This window comes from Lissotriton vulgaris, chromosome 6, assembly GCF_964263255.1.
Source record: "Lissotriton vulgaris chromosome 6, aLisVul1.2, whole genome shotgun sequence".
NCBI lineage: Eukaryota > Metazoa > Chordata > Amphibia > Caudata > Salamandridae > Lissotriton > Lissotriton vulgaris.
The window spans coordinates 537552-556338 of record NC_141694.1 but is presented as its reverse complement, the minus strand read 5'-3'; the positions used below and the strand labels follow the sequence as shown (position 1 = coordinate 556338).

At 45.9% G+C, this 18787-nt stretch overlaps 1 protein-coding gene across 1 annotated transcript in view; it reads left to right on the top strand.

Moving 5' to 3' along the window:
* The window catches only part of LOC147706662 (CD5 antigen-like), a 226112-nt gene that overhangs the window by 132392 nt on the left and 74933 nt on the right, over positions 1-18787 (top strand). The window contains exon 4 of the mRNA XM_086925220.1: positions 9371-9691. Within this exon, the coding sequence (XP_086781346.1) occupies positions 9371-9691 (321 nt within the window). The remainder of the gene's footprint in view (positions 1-9370; positions 9692-18787) is intronic.

Here is an 18787-nt window from a genome sequence, read left to right as displayed (position 1 = left end):
AATGAAATGACATTCAGTATGTACTGTTTTAAGATGGCGCCCGTGTAACTTGAGGGCGCAACTAGTCCGTTTTCTACTAATTTTCATGTGACATGTGGTTTTTATATAAAAAAATGGCCGCCAGTGTTTTGTTTACGACACTGACGAAGGATGTAAATCCGAAACGCGTTTGTCCTGAATAAACTGCTGCTGAGCCATAGAATCCTCGAGAGTGCTATTCCTTTCCTGATTGAAAGAGAAAGGGAAGTTACTGAGCCGGATATATACATATAATTAATTCTATTTGTGGTTTTGACATCAATTTACTGGTTATATAACATGTCCAAATGACACTGGTTTATATTGTTCAGTTACAATATATATTTTGATACTGTGGTCATCCATTGGGCACTTGCCCTTTATGCTTTCAACAGATTCTATTTTTAAATTGTTAGAATTGTATAGTGAATTTAATATTGTTGCATTCATGCACTTAATTGCACTGTACATTGCATTTGGATTGTCCGCTTTTTATACTGAAGGATATTTCCTTTATGTCTATTATTTTGTGGGAGGAGTTTTGTTTGTCTACCAGTATTTAACCACTTATGTCTCTGGGTCCTGTCATGTTATCAAGTCCGGGTTTCCCGGACGAAACGCGTCATGCTGCCATCCCCATTGATGGAATAAAGCACATAATTTTTTTCTAAAATCCTTAGTTTGTGGTCTGTACCTGGCTGTGTCCGTTTGCTGTTTCGGCGCTATATATATATATATACATAAAAATATACACACATATAATTGTTTATTATAATTTAAAAGGATTGGTTTTATAATACTTTTTTAAACTAGATATATGTTAACGATATATATATTCATGCATGTGTGTTTTCATTACATTTTTATTAGCATTTAATATATTTCATTTTTTAATATTTTAATTTATATATGTAAAAATCGATATTTAATACAAAAATATGATTGAAAACTATATATTTTGAAAATATGTTTGTACTTACCTTTCTAATGATAGGTTCTTGATATTTTTGTAGCTGATATTTATGTCTCGATAATTTTGTAGGTCGATGTTTTTGATTTGGATATTTTGTCTCTGAACCCTCAATAGAGGTCCTTCCCTACAACTTTAAACGTCTTTGGGGATGCTTGATATTAATTTAGATCTGCAGAATGCTACGGCTGCATTGATACAGGATGCAGTGGGCTACGGCTGCTTTCAGGAGATGTGGGCCACTGGCTAAGCTGCCGACATTGAGGCTGGGGATCCGGGCTTAACCCAGCTATTTCACTTTTATGTGTGGATCACTTTATCTCCCTCTGCTATAGAGTATACATGTGTACTGCAAATGTAAATATATATATAATGTTAGGGGGAAGCACTGACCTTTGCCGCCACCGCCGAGAGTCAGAGGAAGCCTGACACAGCAACAGGGAGCACCAGGGAGCTCCAACGAACATCGCCGCCACCGCCAAGAGTCCTAAGGCACCGGACTCTGCGCTGCCGCTCCGGGAGACCACAAATCCCAGCAGGCCTCGCGGCGGCGCGTGCTGAGTGACGCGCCTCGCGCCTAGAGAGCGCCAACGCTGCCATAAAGACCGGGAACCCCGGCAGAGTGGGGGGAAGCACTGACCTTTGCCGCCACCGCCGAGAGTCAGGGGAAGCCTGACACAGCAACAGGGAGCACCAGGGAGCTCCAACGAACATCGCCGCCACCGCCAAGAGTCCTAAGGCACCGGACTCCGCGCCGCCGCTCCGGGAGACCACAAATCCCGGCAGGCCTCGCGGCGGCGCGTGCTGTGTGACGCGCCTCGCGCCTAGAGAGCACCAACGCTGCCATAAAGACCGGGAACCCCGGCAGAGCGGGGGGAAGCACTGACCTTTGCCGCCACCGCAGAGAGTCAGAGGAAGCCTGACACAGCAACAGGGAGCACCATGGAGCTCCAACGAACATCGCCGCCACCGCCAAGAGTCCTAAGGCACCGGACTCCGCGCCGCCGCTCCGGGAGACCACAAATCCCGGCAGGCCTCGCGGCGGCGCGTGCTGAGTGACGCGCCTCGCGCCTAGAGAGCGCCAACGCTGCCATAAAGACCGGGAACCCTGGCAGAGCGGGGGGAAGCACTGACCTTTGCCGCCACCGCCGAGAGTCAGAGGAAGCCTGATACAGCAACAGGGAGCACCAGGGAGCTCCAACGAACATCTCCGCCACCGCCAAGAGTCCTAAGGCACCGGACTCCGCGCCGCCGCTCTGGGAGACCACAAATCCCGGCAGGCCTCGCGGCGGCGCGTGCTGAGTGACGCGCCTCGCGCCTAGAGAGCACCAACGCTGCCATAAAGACCGGGAACCCCCGCGTCGCGGGACGCGAGCGGGACGCCCGGGGCTAAGCCCGGGCAAAGGGCGGACCCTCTACGGCCCTCATCAGCAGGAATAGGCAGGAGCAGGGCCAAGAACGCTGCCCAACTTCACTCAAGTAAGTGCTGTCACCCTTTCATTCCTGTAATCGTCTGGATCATCATATTGACTTTCATCCCAAGGACTACCATCGTTGATATTAACATGTCTAAAGCTAAAGCATCTTCTGCTCCACTTAACACAATAGACAATTACATGGTACAGAAAGTTGCCAAAATTAATCAGAATAGGAGATCATCTTTGGGTCTTAGCTATTCGCCGGACTTGCTCATCGATAATACGCCTCTACCACTTTCAGTTCTTGACATTAGTAATGAGGTTTTCCAAACCCCTGATAATAACCCACTGACCCAATTATTAGTTGTAATTAACGAACCAGCTCCAGAATGTACAACTGATGTTGAAAGTAATACCTTAGAAGAGGAAATCCATACACCGGTTCCAGCCCCTAGAGTAATAAAGGGTAGGGGTAAAAACATACCAAAAAGGGGTGGACTTCGATCAGGTAAAAAATGCCTTGAGGCCTCGTCTGAGGAGAAAAATGGTGATGATATTGGGAACAATGGGGGAGGTGGAATTCATCTAGATGAAGATCAATTCAAAAAGCTACTGAATGCCATAGATAATAAAATTAAAACTATTACTAAACCACTCCTAAGTAAAATTGACCTGCTTACAGCAGAGGTCACCAGATTGGGATCACTTTTGCAAAAAGCTATAGTAGAAACACCAAAGTCTGTCCCAATATACTTGGCTATGGCAGATCCGAAAAATACTAAAGCCGTAGTTTGCCCAGATATTGCTACAAACACTTCCCAAAACACCACGTGCAGGTCTGGAAAAGGGGGAGAGGGGATGGGAATTCTAAACCCAGCTTCCATGGTTGAGGATTCTGCAAGGCCCGCCACTAGAAGTACAAATGAGATAGAGAATATAGATAAAGGGCCTGTAGAACTAATAGTGGAAGCTTCCCCATTAATATTGGTTTTAGCAAATGTTCCTCAATTAGAACCAGGACAAGAGGAGAATATCCCTTCTTTGATAAACAAATCACTTCATTGGTTATCAAAGAATATGGCTTTTAAACCAGGAGGCAGGGACCAGCTGGCACAGGAAGTAGTAAAAGCTAGAAGGGTTGAATGGATCGGGGGTGGCATTAAAAAGTTTAGGGGGGATTGCGTGGTGTTGCACCTCTCAGATCCTGAAGTCCTACCAAACATAATAGCTAATATATACCCCCCCCAGCGTAGATCTACAGAAATAGTGCCATTAACGCTGGATTTCTTTTATACAAAAAAGGGAAATAACATAAATCCAACACTGTTAAAAACTAAATGGAACCCTGTAATAAGAAAAGCCAAATACCCGGCAAACAAAAATAATTGGGGAATTGCGATAGAAAATAGGTTTTCTGCCATATCAGGATTAAGCCAATGTGACTGACTGGAAAATCCGATGAACGTAGGGCAACCTAAGATTACAGAGGTCAAGCACGGGAATCCTAGTATTCCCATGACAAAAGAAACAGATTGTGGTGAGACTAGGATACTTGAACTTAGAGACTATACTTTTAAACCAGTAGAGAACAGCTCATTAGCTGCTCAATCTGGTATTAAACTAGTCGAAGTAAGGTCTCCACTTGGTGCGCCTTCCCCTAACCTGACTATTCCCTTAAATAAGAGGAATATGGAAAGGGAAAGTCCCAACAAGATCATCTCTTGGAATATCGCGGGTATCCAACATAAAATAGAGACCCCGGAATGGTGTGACTTTATAGATTCTTATGACATTGTGCTGCTACAAGAGACATGGTCAGTGTCACCAGTTTTTCGCTTGGGCTTTTTAAACTTTTATGTGCCCGCGGAGAAGAATACAAAGGGACGCCCTTCAGGGGGTCTAACTATTTGGATACGGCAAGCTCTGCAATGCACCATCAAGCAGAACCATATTTCTAATAGCGACCTACTTTCTATACTGCTCACTTGTAACGATGGTTGCAAGCTGGCAATATACAACATCTACGCAAGGGGAACCCAAGGGGGTATATCCTCAGACATAGTAGGAGCTTTAGATGTTGATCTAGAGATGATATCTACCCAGTATATTATCTTGGTGGGAGGAGACCTAAACACAACATTTGAACCCTTAGGTTGTGAGGATAACGATCTGACATATGAAGAAGACACCAAATGGGGAATTCCTCAGTTAGACATTCCAGTGGTTAAAAAATGGACAGAAGTAGCTATTCAGGTTAAAAGTTTATGCCTATCCAGAGGATTGAGGGCAGCCAACGGCCGCACTCCTTCTGATATACAGGGTAGGCATACCTTTGATAACCTAAGATCAAGTAATAGGATTGATTATATTCTGATAGATGTTAGAGCCTGGAGTAAAGTGATCGACATGCAGGTCATATCTAGGTTGGAGAGCGATCACAACCCTTTGTCTTTACTATTCAACCTAGAACAAAAAATAATGACAGAAAATCCAGCTAGGAACTTTATGACTTCAGATGTTGTTCCATCAAATAATCTTCGTCATGTTAGATGGGCAACTTTAGTAGCCAACGCAGAGGATAGGCAGGTCCTTGAGGGGCTAGTTATTGATGAAGTTGCCAGACTACAGGTTTTAATGAATGATGAACATTTTAAAGAGATGATTGAAGAGTCACAGCCAAAGTTCTTTGCTAGTATTCAAAAGCTATTTTTGAAAACTAGCAAGAAGAAGAAGGGTAATGGACCACCCATAAAGAAGGGTTGGTACGATCAATCATGTAGAATAGCAAGACATAATCTTAGTATCGCTTTAAGATCTAAAACGGGAGTTTTAAAAGCCAGGGACGAATATAGAAAAACCCAGATAAAGGCAAAAAAGCAATGGGATGAGAATCTTTGGCTAGATCTGAAGAAGGCATGTGTCGATAAACATCAGAAAGAGTTTTGGGCCATATTAAAGTGGGGCTCAGGGGGTGTAGCTGAATGCCCAAAAAATCATGTTCCTAAGGAGTCCTGGGTCGACTTTTTCAAACCCCAATATGCTGACAACTCAGGCCTTCAGGCAGTTCCCCCTCTAGAAAGGGTATTTTTTGCTAATGAATTATTCACATTAAAAGACGTACACAAGGCTATGGATGGAGCGACCAGAGGCAGGGCACCAGGAATTGATGGCATACCGGCTGACGTTTTTCTATTAGACAGAGATAGCTGGTGTAAATACTTTGTATGGCTTGGAAATGCTATCGCTCAGGGGGCAAAGATACCAGCAACATGGAAAGGAGCAGAAATAATCCCAGTTTACAAAAAAGGGGATAAGGCTCTAGCAAGCAACTACAGGCCAATCAGCCTTATTGATTGCGCCCAAAAACTGATGGGCAGGCTGGTTAAAAACAAGTTACAAGCCTGGATAGTTGACAAGGACATCCTTTCGCCTTATCAAGCGGGATTTCGCCCTTTAACCAGCTCTGTTGACCAGGTGTTCCATTTTCTAACTATATACTGGAAAAATGTTACCCTGTTAAATGGTCCCCTGTTCGCTGTCTTCGTTGACCTAAAGTCCGCGTTTGATTTAGTTCCCCGACAAAAACTTTGGGATGTTTTAAGGGATTTAGGAATAAGTCCAGAATTACTAACTTTGCTTGTAAGACTCCACGAGAACAATTATGCCCGGATTAGGTGGGGAGCCCAGGGTGAGGTCACGGAAACCTTCCCTGTTGAGAGAGGTGTAAGACAGGGTTGTGTCTTGGCCCCCACGTTATTCTCCCTCTACATAAATGGCATTGTGGATTTTCTGAAGCAAGTTCCGACGGATGCTCCATTACTAGACGGGAAGCGAGTTCCAGTACTAATGTTCGCAGATGATACCTTGCTGGTCTCGCGGACCCCTAGTGGTCTACAAAAGACAATAAACGCTTTTGGCGAATTCTGCCGGATCCGGGGCTTAGAAATAAATACATCAAAGACAAAATTCATGAATCTGAATCCCTCCAAGAAATTCAAGGGGAAAATGGTTTACAATGGGGCTTTCTTGGAAGAAGTGGATGCCCTCACCTATCTAGGCATCTCCCTGAATGCTAGTATGAATTGGAGATCCCACATGGACCTTGTACTGTTAAAATTTAATCAGTTGGCAGGGGCAATAGCCAAAAAGTACAAATCTTCATTTACAAAACCAATACAGCCAACAATGGAGATCTATGGCATGAAAGTGCTGGGTGCATGCCTTTATGGATCAGAACTTTGGGGTTTCACCAATTTGAATGCTTTAACAGTGGCAGAAAATAAATTCCTGCGGGGCCTAATCGGTGTTCCACAGAGCACCCCCTCAACTCCTCTCCACTACGACCTGGGGAGGAAAAGGATTGAGGACATGATCAGGCTGCGTCCCCTCCTATATTGGAGGCGTATAAAATCCACTCCGGAGTTGAGACATTACGCTGCTGCCTTACTGGACATTGTTAACTCTGATATCTTCCATAAAGTAGTTTGGCTAAAAGAAGTGAGGAAATTACTTCAAAAGTTGCACCTTGAACACTTGTGGTCCGCAACAGACCCAGATGACTTTCCTTCAAAGACTACATTAAAAAAGTTATACTGGGACATGATAAATAATGCTGCACTGACCTCTAGCCAATCTCCTGCCTTGACATCCCAGTTCCTAGAGTTAAAAACCTCCCCAATGTTTGAACAGTATTGGGATTTGATCTCCAAGCCTCTAGATAGGAAATTGTTTTTCCAGTTCAGAGTTGGCACCTTGCCCCTAAATGCTTTTACTGTTAAATGGTCCCCAGATAATGTAAACACATGCTCCCATTGTAAATCCCATGTAGAAGATATTTTGCATTTCTTATTTGTATGTCCACTATACGTTGCCCCAAGGAATAGATGGTTGAAACCGGCATGCAGAAACTTGGGCACAAGGAGATGTATTGAGGCTTTTAGGGTCCTGAAATCAAACTGTGCCCCCCAACTTGCAATTGCTGTGGCTAAATTCCTGGGATGGGCCTGGATAATACGCACGCGCACTTTAAAACTCCTATGAACTACATGAGCTTCCTTTGGTCTGTGATGATACTCTTTTTAAAAAACGTGTAAATTTTAAAATTCTTATTCGCCAACAAAGAACAAATGTATGGTATTTAATACGTTTTTATTATTAGATTAGTATTTATTCTGTTTAGTTTAGGGATGCAAGCTTTTATGACAATGTTGTCGAATAAAGTATTTAAACTTGACTTGATAATGTTATTATAATTTAAAAGGATTGGTTTTATAATACTTTTTTAAACTAGATATATGTTAACGATATATATATATTCATGCATGTGTGTTTTCATTACATTTTTATTAGCATTTAATATATTTCATTTTTTAATATTTTAATTTATATATGTAAAAATCGATATTTAATACAAAAATATGATTGAAAACTATATATTTTGAAAATATTTTTGTACTTACCTTTCTAATGATAGGTTCTTGATATTTTTGTAGCTGATATTTATGTCTCGATAATTTTGTAGGTCGATATTTTTGATTTGGATATTTTGTCTCTGAACCCTCAATAGAGGTCCTTCCCTACAACTGTAAACGTCTTTGGGGATGCTTGATATTAATTTAGATCTGCAGAATGCTACGGCTGCATTGATGCAGGATGCAGTGGGCTACGGCTGCTTTCAGGAGATGTGGGCCACTGGCTAAGCTGCCGACATTGAGGCTGGGGATCAGGGCTTCACCCAGCTATTTCACTTTTATGTGTAAATCTCTTCATCTCCCTCTGCTATAGAGTATACATGTGAACTGCAAATGTAAATATATATAATCTTATTCAGCAATATGAACATGTAATATGGTGCAGTGCTCCTTTGGTTCCAACTTAGGTTGTGAGGTGGGTAAAAATCGTCACAGAGATTCTTTCATGTGAGTGGTGAAAGTCTTTGCTGTGTCTCACTTCACTTCACTCCCACCTTCACAGCCTATGTGTACTTATGTCAGACTTACACACAAGCAAAGTAATCCACCTAATAGATATCAGCCAAAATGGCGACCATGTGTAAGAGCCATCACATGTAGTAAGGTGCTTATTAGCAGCTCCTTCCTGCCCCAAGGTTCCATACTAAGTAAAATATTTCAGGGACAACCCATCCTATTTAAGGTGGGGAAACTGTGACTACTTGTCCCTGCTCTGGTCCACCCACCATGCGTGGCATAGCATTTCCAGGTGGAGAAAACAAGAAGTCTCCATATAAACTCTGTGTTGGGAGTATAGATGTGAACACTGAATACAGGCTGAGAGGGGTAAAGGAAGCATGGTGGCCAGGGCAGGATTGAAGGCATCCCCTGCTCTGGTGGAGCTGCTGTCTGCCCAGTTCTCCCTGCCAGGCAGGCACAGAGCTCTATATAAGGTGGGTGGATCACCTGTTGTGATTGAAGAGGGGGGTCTCAACCTCTTATACTCCATTGCACGAACAACATTCAATGCAGCCTCTGAACCCTCATAAATCTGTCATTTCTGAGATTAATTGAGGCTACCAGATACACTCTATTTACAAAGATTCAGCTTGATTTCAATAATCCACCTAGAACTACTGGCAGGTCTGATGAGGCAGAGAGTGAGCTGCTTTTTATCAACATATTTGTAGAGAGGTGATCAATTCGGGGGTTCATCAAGAGGTGCTCCTCCAAAGGAAATATATTTTTGCTCTCTATAGCTGTGTCATATATTAGTCACCAGGCCAGCGATAAATGATAGTTTGTCTCAAATGTTATTATACAAATGTGGATGTAATTTAGGTAGCCTGAAAGAGTTCTGAGTTGATTATTAGCACTAGCCATTGAGTGTACTCTGGTAGCCCACTTTTCACATTAGTCAATAAGAGGTGGCAATGGGTGTTCAAAGATTGTTCCCACAAATGAGCTTTCTTTGCAATCGACCTAACCTGTTCCTTCTGGTCCTTTGTTCACAGGGGGAGCAGACACTGTCCGGTTGGTGAATTCTGGTGACGCCTGCCGCGGGAGGGTGGAGATCAAACACGAGAATCGCTGGGGGACGGTCTGTGATAACGACTGGGACATGAAGGATGCTGCGGTGGTCTGTAGACAACTGAACTGTGGATCAGCATCCACAGTACTGCCAAGAAATGACGTATATGGAAGTGGCGTCTTCCCCGTTTGGATGAGTGACCTCAGGTGCACAGGAGCAGAACGGTCTCTCTTCGATTGTCCACGCCCTTCCTGGGGATTCAACAGCTGCCCGGCCAGGTGGGATGGTGGAGTAGAGTGCACAGGTAAGAGCAGCCCACAGCAATCCTTCAACTCCAACGCATTTTTAGAAATGAACAGTAAAAGATTATAATATAATCAGAAAGAAAGAACTGATATGAGACAACACAATATTATTTTAATAGATGCAGAAATATCATTTAATACACTCAATTAGATTTATTATGAGCTAAAGATTGTATCAGTGGCCTTACAGGTGGCAACCTCTTTGAAGGCAATGCATGCAGAAGGAGGCATAGTGCGACAATCCTATTTGCAGATGACATGAGCCTCGCCTCGGAGACTGTCACTTCTGTCCCTTCAGTAGAGGAAATCTCACGTCCAGCCCTGTGCAGGTTGTAAGGTGAAGACGTGTCCACGGAAAGGCACAACCAAGGTTTGGAAAAGATTGGTTGCCCCTTCAAACGTTTTATTTCTTTATTTCAAGAAGCTACAGAATGTTATATGCAGGTTTGTAATATAGTAAATCGGTCGATGTCTTGTGTGACCTCATGGAAGAAAGAAGCGCGACTTCAAGGTAAGTAGCTGATATCATTGGTGACCAAAACCAACCAATAAACGTCTCAAGCTGATCATGTTACTCCTGTGTAAGTGACATTAATAGTTCTTCTTCCAGATCCAGCATTACAACCCGGGGCCGGTTCCTTGTCTTCCTGCTAGTCCAGCGCCAATAACAGTTCTGCTCTTGGATGAACTATATCATTAGGTGTCAGCATTATAACCCTGGCCTGGTCCCCTATAGTCTGGGGGGGCCAAGCTCTGCTACTAATGGCTGGGATCTTGCGTTTCATGACTCTGCGCGGTCCCTTCATCGCTTGGTGAATGAGTCCGAGCAAAACAAACCAGATGGATTCTCTATATTTCCCCAAACCTATCTTTCAATAATGCTTGAACCTTTTCTCAGTAACATGATATGTGTCTGCTCAGTTTGAAAAAGAACGAGTGTCGTCTTGCTAAAACGACTGTTTCCCAGTCTCGGCAGAGGGGACTGCAGCTGCTGTTTCTGCTTTCCTGAGTGATCTGAACCCACAATTAACAGTCCGGGGTGTGTAGTTGTGTGAAGAAGCTCAAAAAGGTTTGGCACTCACACCAACGCATTTATAAGCATTGATGTTATTAATTGTGGGACAATTTAAGAATCTACTCATGACTTTTAGAATGTGGTTTCAATGTATTCACAATCAAAGCATTGGCGCTATACAGAACTCTACATTACCATCTCATGAAGTCCGTCTCAGAAGCATCACACTTGGAGCATGGATGGCATTGGATTGTGGTGATTTGTGTGTGCTTTTCGACTTTTTGGGGTGTTGTTGGGGCCTGGTCATGTGGGTGGGTGCGCGCTGGTCTCTGTGGTCTTGAGTGAGGACTGGTATTGGATAGTTTAACGAGCACACACGTAACGTCAGGGTTAGAAGATACTGTGTGAGTTGAAAATTGATATTACTGTTTGCGTGTAACTTGCTGAACATGAGTTTGCGGAGGTCAGGGATGGTCGCCGGGGTAGTGGGGACCCTTGATGCCTTCCTTGCAGGGGCGGATTGGCAATGCAGGCATTCGGGCATCGGCCAAAGGGCCGGTATCTCCGTGCTCTCTGTGGGACGTTTTTTTTCTCCCCTTTCCCAGCCGCACAGTGAAGCTGCATTAATTTCTCTGTCTCTGTCTCCGTGATCGCTGTGGACTAGGAAAGGGGAGAAAAAAAAACGGCCCACAGAGGGCACGGAGACAGAGACAGAGAAATGAATGCAGCTTCACTGTGCAGTGATTATCCGCAGTGCGTCTCCTTCACCCCCTGCCCAGCAAAACAATCAGGCTGAGGTGGCTGGGGAGGGGGTGATTGTTTGCAACAATCGGCCTCCCTGGGGCCAGGTGTTGCTCAGGCCTTTGAGCCATCTTCACCTCGGCCCCCCTGGGGCCCACGCGGCACATAAACAGTGTTAGGTTTTTTTTTTGTTTCTTTGTTTTTAATTTAATGCGATCTTATATAGCGCAAACTTTACCAGAAGGTGTCAGAGCGCTTTACATAAGAATCCGTTGCAAAACATAAGGACTTAGGATTACATGCGTTACGTAAAAGATACAAGCAGAAAAAATTGCAAATGTACAAGTAGTAAAGTCACTCAAAGAAGAGAAACAAATGGATATACTCTAAGAATCACATAGGAATGGTAGAGAGTACAGAGGTCTACTGCATATACTAGTGACTAGAGTTCTCTATATACATATATATACACACATAGTAGATTTTCTCAGGCAGAGTTCCATTAAGTGGGGTCGGAGGGGGGATGCAGTCACAGTACCAAGGGAGGGTGGGAGGGATACAAGGGTATGGAGAAAAGGCAAAACAGAAAAGGGAAGAAACATTTGAGGATCGTCAAGGGGGAAACGAGGGAGAAGGGTACAAGACGAGGGAATGGACAAAATGGCGGGTCGGGGTCCAGAGAAAAACGGCAGAAGGAATAGTGGGCGAGGAAGAATGGGTCTCGCTGTGGGGGCCAGGTGATCTTTGCAACTTGCACCATCTTCACCTCAGCCTCCCCCTGGCTACCATGGATGGCCCAGCAGCTGTGTTGTTTTGTGCTCCCCTGCCAGGACATTGCTCTGAGGCCTGGAGGGCTGGGTAGGGCTTATTAATTTACTAATTGCAGGGGCCTCACTGCTGTTCATGTGCTCCTGAGCTGAAGGTCTGGGGAGGGCTGAGTAGGTAAGTAATAGCAGGGGCTTTGCTTCTTATTAGGTGCTCCTTCCCTGAAGGGCTCGAATTATGAAAGGGCACTCTCCTTGAATGTGTGCCACGCCCCTTAATAGTGGGCCACGCCCCTTGAATGTGGGCCACTTTTTTCGTCAGTGCCCGGGCCAAATTGTGATCCCAATCCGACCCTGCTTCCTTGTCCGAGAAGAAACAGCTCTTATACATGAGATACAGCTCACAGAGCGCCGATTGTCTCTGGAGCCCCAAACTCAGCTTGGTCGACATCCTGGCATAGTTATTGATTTAGAAAAGGGCTCCTAATTTCCTCAGGTGCAATGCCCAATGAAATACAAATTGATGGAACCAATCTCCTTGTAAAGCCCACTGAGGATCATCCATCTGTGGACTGTAGACATGGAGTCAGCACAAGAGGGCAGAAGGCAAGCTTAACAAAGGGACAGGACCTTCCACCAGGAAGAAAAGACGCCTGGCTCAGAAACCAAAATTGAAAAATCGTAATCATGAAGAGCATGTTAGTACGTCTCATAGAAGTGAAATACCCAGCAGTACGTCATTGCTCGCAGACACTTCCGCCAACACAAACAAAACATGTTATGGACAAATGTGGACGCTATATGTAAAAGACTAGAGTGAATGATATCTACTTTACTAGATCCGTTACTGCAGAAACTGTGTCAACCAGAAGATAGGATGAATAAGTTAGAGCACATTGGCTGTAAAGGACGGGCAGTGAATGTGGGGCCGTACCCACTACTCGGCCTATGTCTCAACCATCAAGGGTACCAAGTATCGTGGGGAATGACCCTATAATTAATGAGCCCAGCTCAAATATTCAACCTGTCCTCTCCACCACAACTGACCCAGCGTATATCAGCTCTCCACATTTAGAAGGTAGACAGCATCGCATAATACACCGTCAGCACTCATCCCTAGTAAATCATATGCTAAGCTCTATGGACGGGGTAGCGCTAAGGGACTCCGGAGAGCCACTCGTGCAGGCTGTGAAACAAAGAAGACCTAATGATCTTTCTAATAATATGATTTTGGATCTCCCCCCGGATGCCACACCATTTACTGTTGTTTTGGCAAATGTCCCCTCCCCTAGTCTCAAACGACCCTGAACACTGGTCTACACTATGTAACAAAGCCGTTCATTTAGTAAGCTCTAGAACTGAGCTAAAGAATATCCTCTTTTCATAATTTAAAATGGTCCGTAGGATACCATGGATTGATAGGTCCACAAAGCGCTTCCAAGGTGATTGTGTGATGCTAAACTTTGGGTCAGCTCATTCTCCACAGGGCAGGGAACTGGCAGGTTGACTCAATTGGCATTAACATCCTACTCTTGGGGTTCTTTTATCAACCTGCCTCTGTTCCGGATTGGGACCAGGGAGAAAGGCCAGCTTTAAAGAAAAGGAGAAATCCCTACGCAAGTCAAGTCAAGTAAAAATTTGTATAGCGCACTACTCACCCAGAGGGTCTCAGGGCGCTTGGGGGAGAGGGGTTCGCTACTTATCAAACAGCCAAGTTTTGAGTAGTTTTCTGAAGGAGAGGTGGTTCTGTGTGAGACGGAGGTGAGTGGGGAGGGAGTTCCAGGTTTTGGCATCTAAGTAGGAGAATGATCTTCCTCCCATGGTGGTTCTTCAGATGCGTGGAATACCGGCGAGGGCTTGGTTGGACGAGCATAGTTGGCGGGTAGGGGTGTAAAAGGTCAGGCGAGTGTTGAGGTATTTGGGTCCTAGGTCGTGGAGGGCCTTGTGTGCGTGAGTGAGAAGACGGAACGTTATTCTCTTGTTGACGGGGAGCCAGTGAAGGTCTCTTAGGTGGCCGGATATGTGATTGTGGCGGAGTATGTCTAGGATGAGTCGAGCGGAGGCGTTTTGAATGCGTTGAAGTCTCTTCTGCAATTTGGCTGTGGTTCCGGCGTAGAGGGTGTTTCCGTAGTCCAGTCGGCTTGTGACCAGTGCTTGGGTGACCATCTTCCTTGTTTCGGTTGGGATCCATCGGAAGATTTTTCGGAGCATACGTAGGATGTTAAAGCATGACGATGAGACGGCGTTGATCTGTCTGGTCATCGAGAGGGCGGAGTCTAGGATGAATCCCAGATTGCGAGCATGGTCTGTTGGTTTGGGTGCGCTTCCTAGGGCCAGTGGCCACCATGAGTCGTCCCATGCAGAGGGGGATGATCCTAGGATGAGGACTTCCGTCTTGTCTGAATTCAGTTTTAGGCTGCTGTTCTTCATCCACTCGGCTACGTCGTTCATTCCTTCGTGTAGGTTGGTTTTGGCGGTATTTGGGTCTTTAGTGAGGGAGAGGATCAGCTGTGTGTCGTCAGCGTATGAGATGATATTGAGGTTGTGCTGGCGAGCAATGGTTGCCAGGGGGCTCATGTAGACGTTGAAGAGGGTGGGGCTGAGCGATGATCCTTGTGGTACGCCGCAGATGACTTCGGTGGCCTCTGATCTGAAAGGGGGGAGGCGGACTCTTTGGGTTCTTCCGGCGAGGAACGAGATGATCCAATCCAAAGCCTTATCTTGTATCCCGACGTTGCTGAGGCCATGTACGGTGGCAGACCGTGTCAAATGCTGCGGAGAGGTCCAGGAGAATGAGGGCAACTGTTTCCCCGTTGTCGAGTAGTGACCGGATGTCGTCTGTGGCTGCGATGAGGGCGGTCTCGGTGCTGTGGTTGGCTCGGAAGCCGGACTGTGAGGGGTCGAGGGAGCCGTTAGACTCGAGGAAGGCGGTGAGCTGACTGTTGACGGTCTTCTCTATGACTTTGGCGGGGAATGGGAGCAGTGAGATGGGGCGGTAGTTTTTAAGTTCGGTGGGGTCTGCAGTAGGTTTCTTCAGGAGGGCACTGAGTTTGGCGTGTTTCCAGCTTTCCGGGAAGGTAGCGGTGTTGAGGGAGCAGTTGATGATATCCCGGAGTTGGGGTGCGATGATGGAGTCAACTTTGTTGAAGATGTGGTGGGGGCATGGGTCGGTTGGAGATCCGGAGTGGATTGAGTTCATCAAGCGGATGGTGTCTTCGGTGCTAATCGGGTTCCAGGCGTGAAGGGTGGTGGAGGGGGGCTTTAGTTCGGTGGTGACGGGAGTGGTCTGGTCGCCGAAGCTGTTATCTATGTCAGCGATCTTGCTGTGGAAGAATGAGGCTAGAGAGTAGCAGAGGTCTTGAGAGGGAGTGATGTCATTGGTGCCGGCGTTGGGGTTGGTGAGCTCTTTGACAATGCTAGAGAGTTCCTTGCTGTTGTGGGCGTTGTTGTCTAGTCGATCCTTGAATGCAGTTTTCTTGGTGGAGCGGATCAGTTGGTGGTGTTTGCGGGTTGCGTCCTTGAGGGCGGTCATGTTGTCTGTGGTTGGGTTTTTTCGCCAGGCTTTCTCGAGGGTGCAGCAGTTCTTTTTGGAGTTCTTGAGGTCGTCGTTGAACCAGGAGGCTTTTTTGTTCCCTGGTTTGCTGTGATGGTTTTTCAAGGGTGCTAATTCGTCAGCGCAGTGGGTGATCCACTGTGCGAGATTGATGGCTGCTTGATTTGGGTCCGTTGATATGGTGGGAAGGTTTTGTTTCAGAGATGTGGTGAGCTGGTCGGTGGTAACTTTGTTCCAGTTTCTGCGGGGAGCTTGTTGTGGTTGGTGGTGGGTCGTGGTCTTTTTGAAGCTGAAGTGGACGCAGCTGTGATCTGTCCAGTGGAGTCCTGTGGCGTGATTAAAGGAGATGTGCTTGCTGGAGGAGAAGATTGGGTCAAGCGTGTGTCCGGCTAGGTGGGTGGGGGTACTCACCAGTTGTTTGAGTCCGAGATTGGTGAGATTGTCCAGCAGGGTGGTGGTGTTGTTGTCGTTGTTATTCTCTAGGTGGAAGTTGAGGTCTCCTAGGAGAATGTAGTCTTTGGAGGGGAGGGCGTGTGGGCTGATAAAGTCAGCGATGTCTTCACTGAATTGTGTGCGGGGTCCAGGGGGTCTGTAAATGAGGGTGCCTCTGAGTGTGGTCTTTGGGTCGGTGTGTATCTGGAAGTGGAGGTGTTAGGTGGCTAAGAGGGTGTCTTTAGAGCTGGTCGAGATGCGAATGGTGTTCTTGTGGACGATGGCGATGCCTCCTCCTGTTTGGTTGATACGGTCTCTTCGGATGATCTTGTAACCGTCCGCGGGATGGCTATGGCGATGTCGGGCGCTGATGAGGCGTTCATCCAGGTTTCCGTAAGGAAGGCGACGTCCGGCGATGTGGTGTCGAGTAAGTTCCATAGTTCAATGGCGTGTCTGTGGACTGAGCGGGTGTTGAGCAGGATGCACTTTAGGTGGGTATTGTCGGAGCTCTGTTTGGCGTTTGTGGGTGTAGTGTGCGTCTTGATGCAGGAGAACTTGCAGGATTGGCAGGTGAAGGGTCCATGGGTTTGTCCTGGGGCGGCTTGGTGGCAGTCGTGGAGGCGGCCGGGGTTGAGTGCAATGATGGTTGTGGCGTCGTAGGTACGGTGGGAGGGATAGTCTTTGCGGTATTCAGGGGTTCTGGCGCTGGGCACGGGCCAGGCATGGAAGGGCGTAGACGGGCTTTATTTTGGTGCGCCTTCGGTGTGCATAGGGTGCGTCCGCTGCGCGTGAACGCTGCGCGTGAACGCTGCGCGTGAACACTGCGCGTAAGTGCATCTGTCATAAGTGGAGAGTGGAGGGGCGAAGGGAGGGAGGAGCAGCTGGGAGCGGGGTGGTGAGTGGGGAGGGGAGCGGTGAAGCTGGAGGGAGCGGGGGTGGGGCCGGAGCAGCAAGGATCGAGGAAGAATCCAAACACAAACAAATGGAGGCACAGTAAATAAATACAGGGGCACGGAGGCAGGGATACAATCTAAATATGCGGCACAATCAGCACAGGGCACGGAGGCACAAATACGGGCTAAAAAGCAGGATAATCAACACAGGGGCACGGAGTCACGGTTAAAATCGATACAGGCTCAATATACAGGCTCAAGGACTACTACAAATGCAGGGGCACGAAGGCACGATATGCGTTCTCAGTACTTGACTGATGAATGCAGTGGCAGCGGGAAGAGAGACCGGCTCTGACCAGGTCAGGTACTGACAAATAATTGCTATGAAATCCTCAACTCCCTGGAAGACAATGAGTGACTTCCTGACCTAAAGCCGCCCCTATCTGATAACGTCACCCCAGTCCACCCTACCATAGATATCCCTAATAGTGAGTCATCACAACAGACAGATTGCACTAGTTTGATTATTGAGAATAAGGATGACTCCATAGGGAGAGCTCCGAACATCATTACAGCACTAGTAATGGACAATAATGATGTTCCTGTAAATACACTCACAATGTGCAAGTCTCTTCATGTTATTAACAAGAAAGTCCCCTGTAACCTGGTGTCTTGGAATGTTGCTGGCCTGCGCTCGAAGCTAAGTGAGCCCATTTGGTGTGAGTTCATATTAAATCAAAACTTCCTCTGTCTCCAGGAAACATGGGTTAGAGATGCGATCCACATCAATGGGTTTAAAACACTACATACCAGGGTAATCGAAGGACACAGAGGAAAATTGCACTTATATATCTAATAGCTTAAATGTTAAGGTGGGTCTTTATAGTGAGGATACTTATTATCAGGTAATCAGGATTGAACTAGATAGTAAACAACGTTTGATTTTGATGAGCTTTTACAATAATGTCCCAGTATTTAGCATAAACCACGTTACTAAACAGCTATGTAGTGATGTACAATCCTTATGGGGAAATTCGGCCAAAGAAACAGTTGGTATTTTGGGCGTGGATTTTATTTTTGCCTCGTGTATGCATTTTAATAGAAATATCTGCGGCCATAAAGCAGAGGAGGGTTCAATAGTACTCACTTCTGTCATTCTAACCAAGGGGGAGTTATTTAATGAGATGTAATGTTGTTTCGATTTAGGTTTTGTAAACGACATGTGCCCGGATCCGGTTATTACGGGCCATACTGTTAATGGTAGGGTTTGTGCTTCACAAAAGATTTTCTACTCATGTCAAATAATTATGCTTCTAGAATTTGTACTTTCCATATTGACAACATTGCCCTGAGTGACCACTTTCTGCTATGTTTGACAGTCACCTTATGGTTGAACCACTTAACTAATAGTAATAGATCTGATCAGATGATAGATTCAATTGTCCTTGATAAGCCGAATGGTTACACGTTGAAATGGTCTATGGTCAATCCAGAAGGTGTTATCAGACATGTGGTAGATAATTGTAAAGATGCACTTGACGTTTGTTTGAGTGAGACATCAACCCCTATGAATATCTTGGGATCTTTTTCAGCCATATCCGGCATGGTAAAGGAGACATTACATGTACAGAAACTAAGTAAACCTAAAATATCTAGTTGGTTTAATACAAAATGTACAAAGGCTTATTCAAACCTAA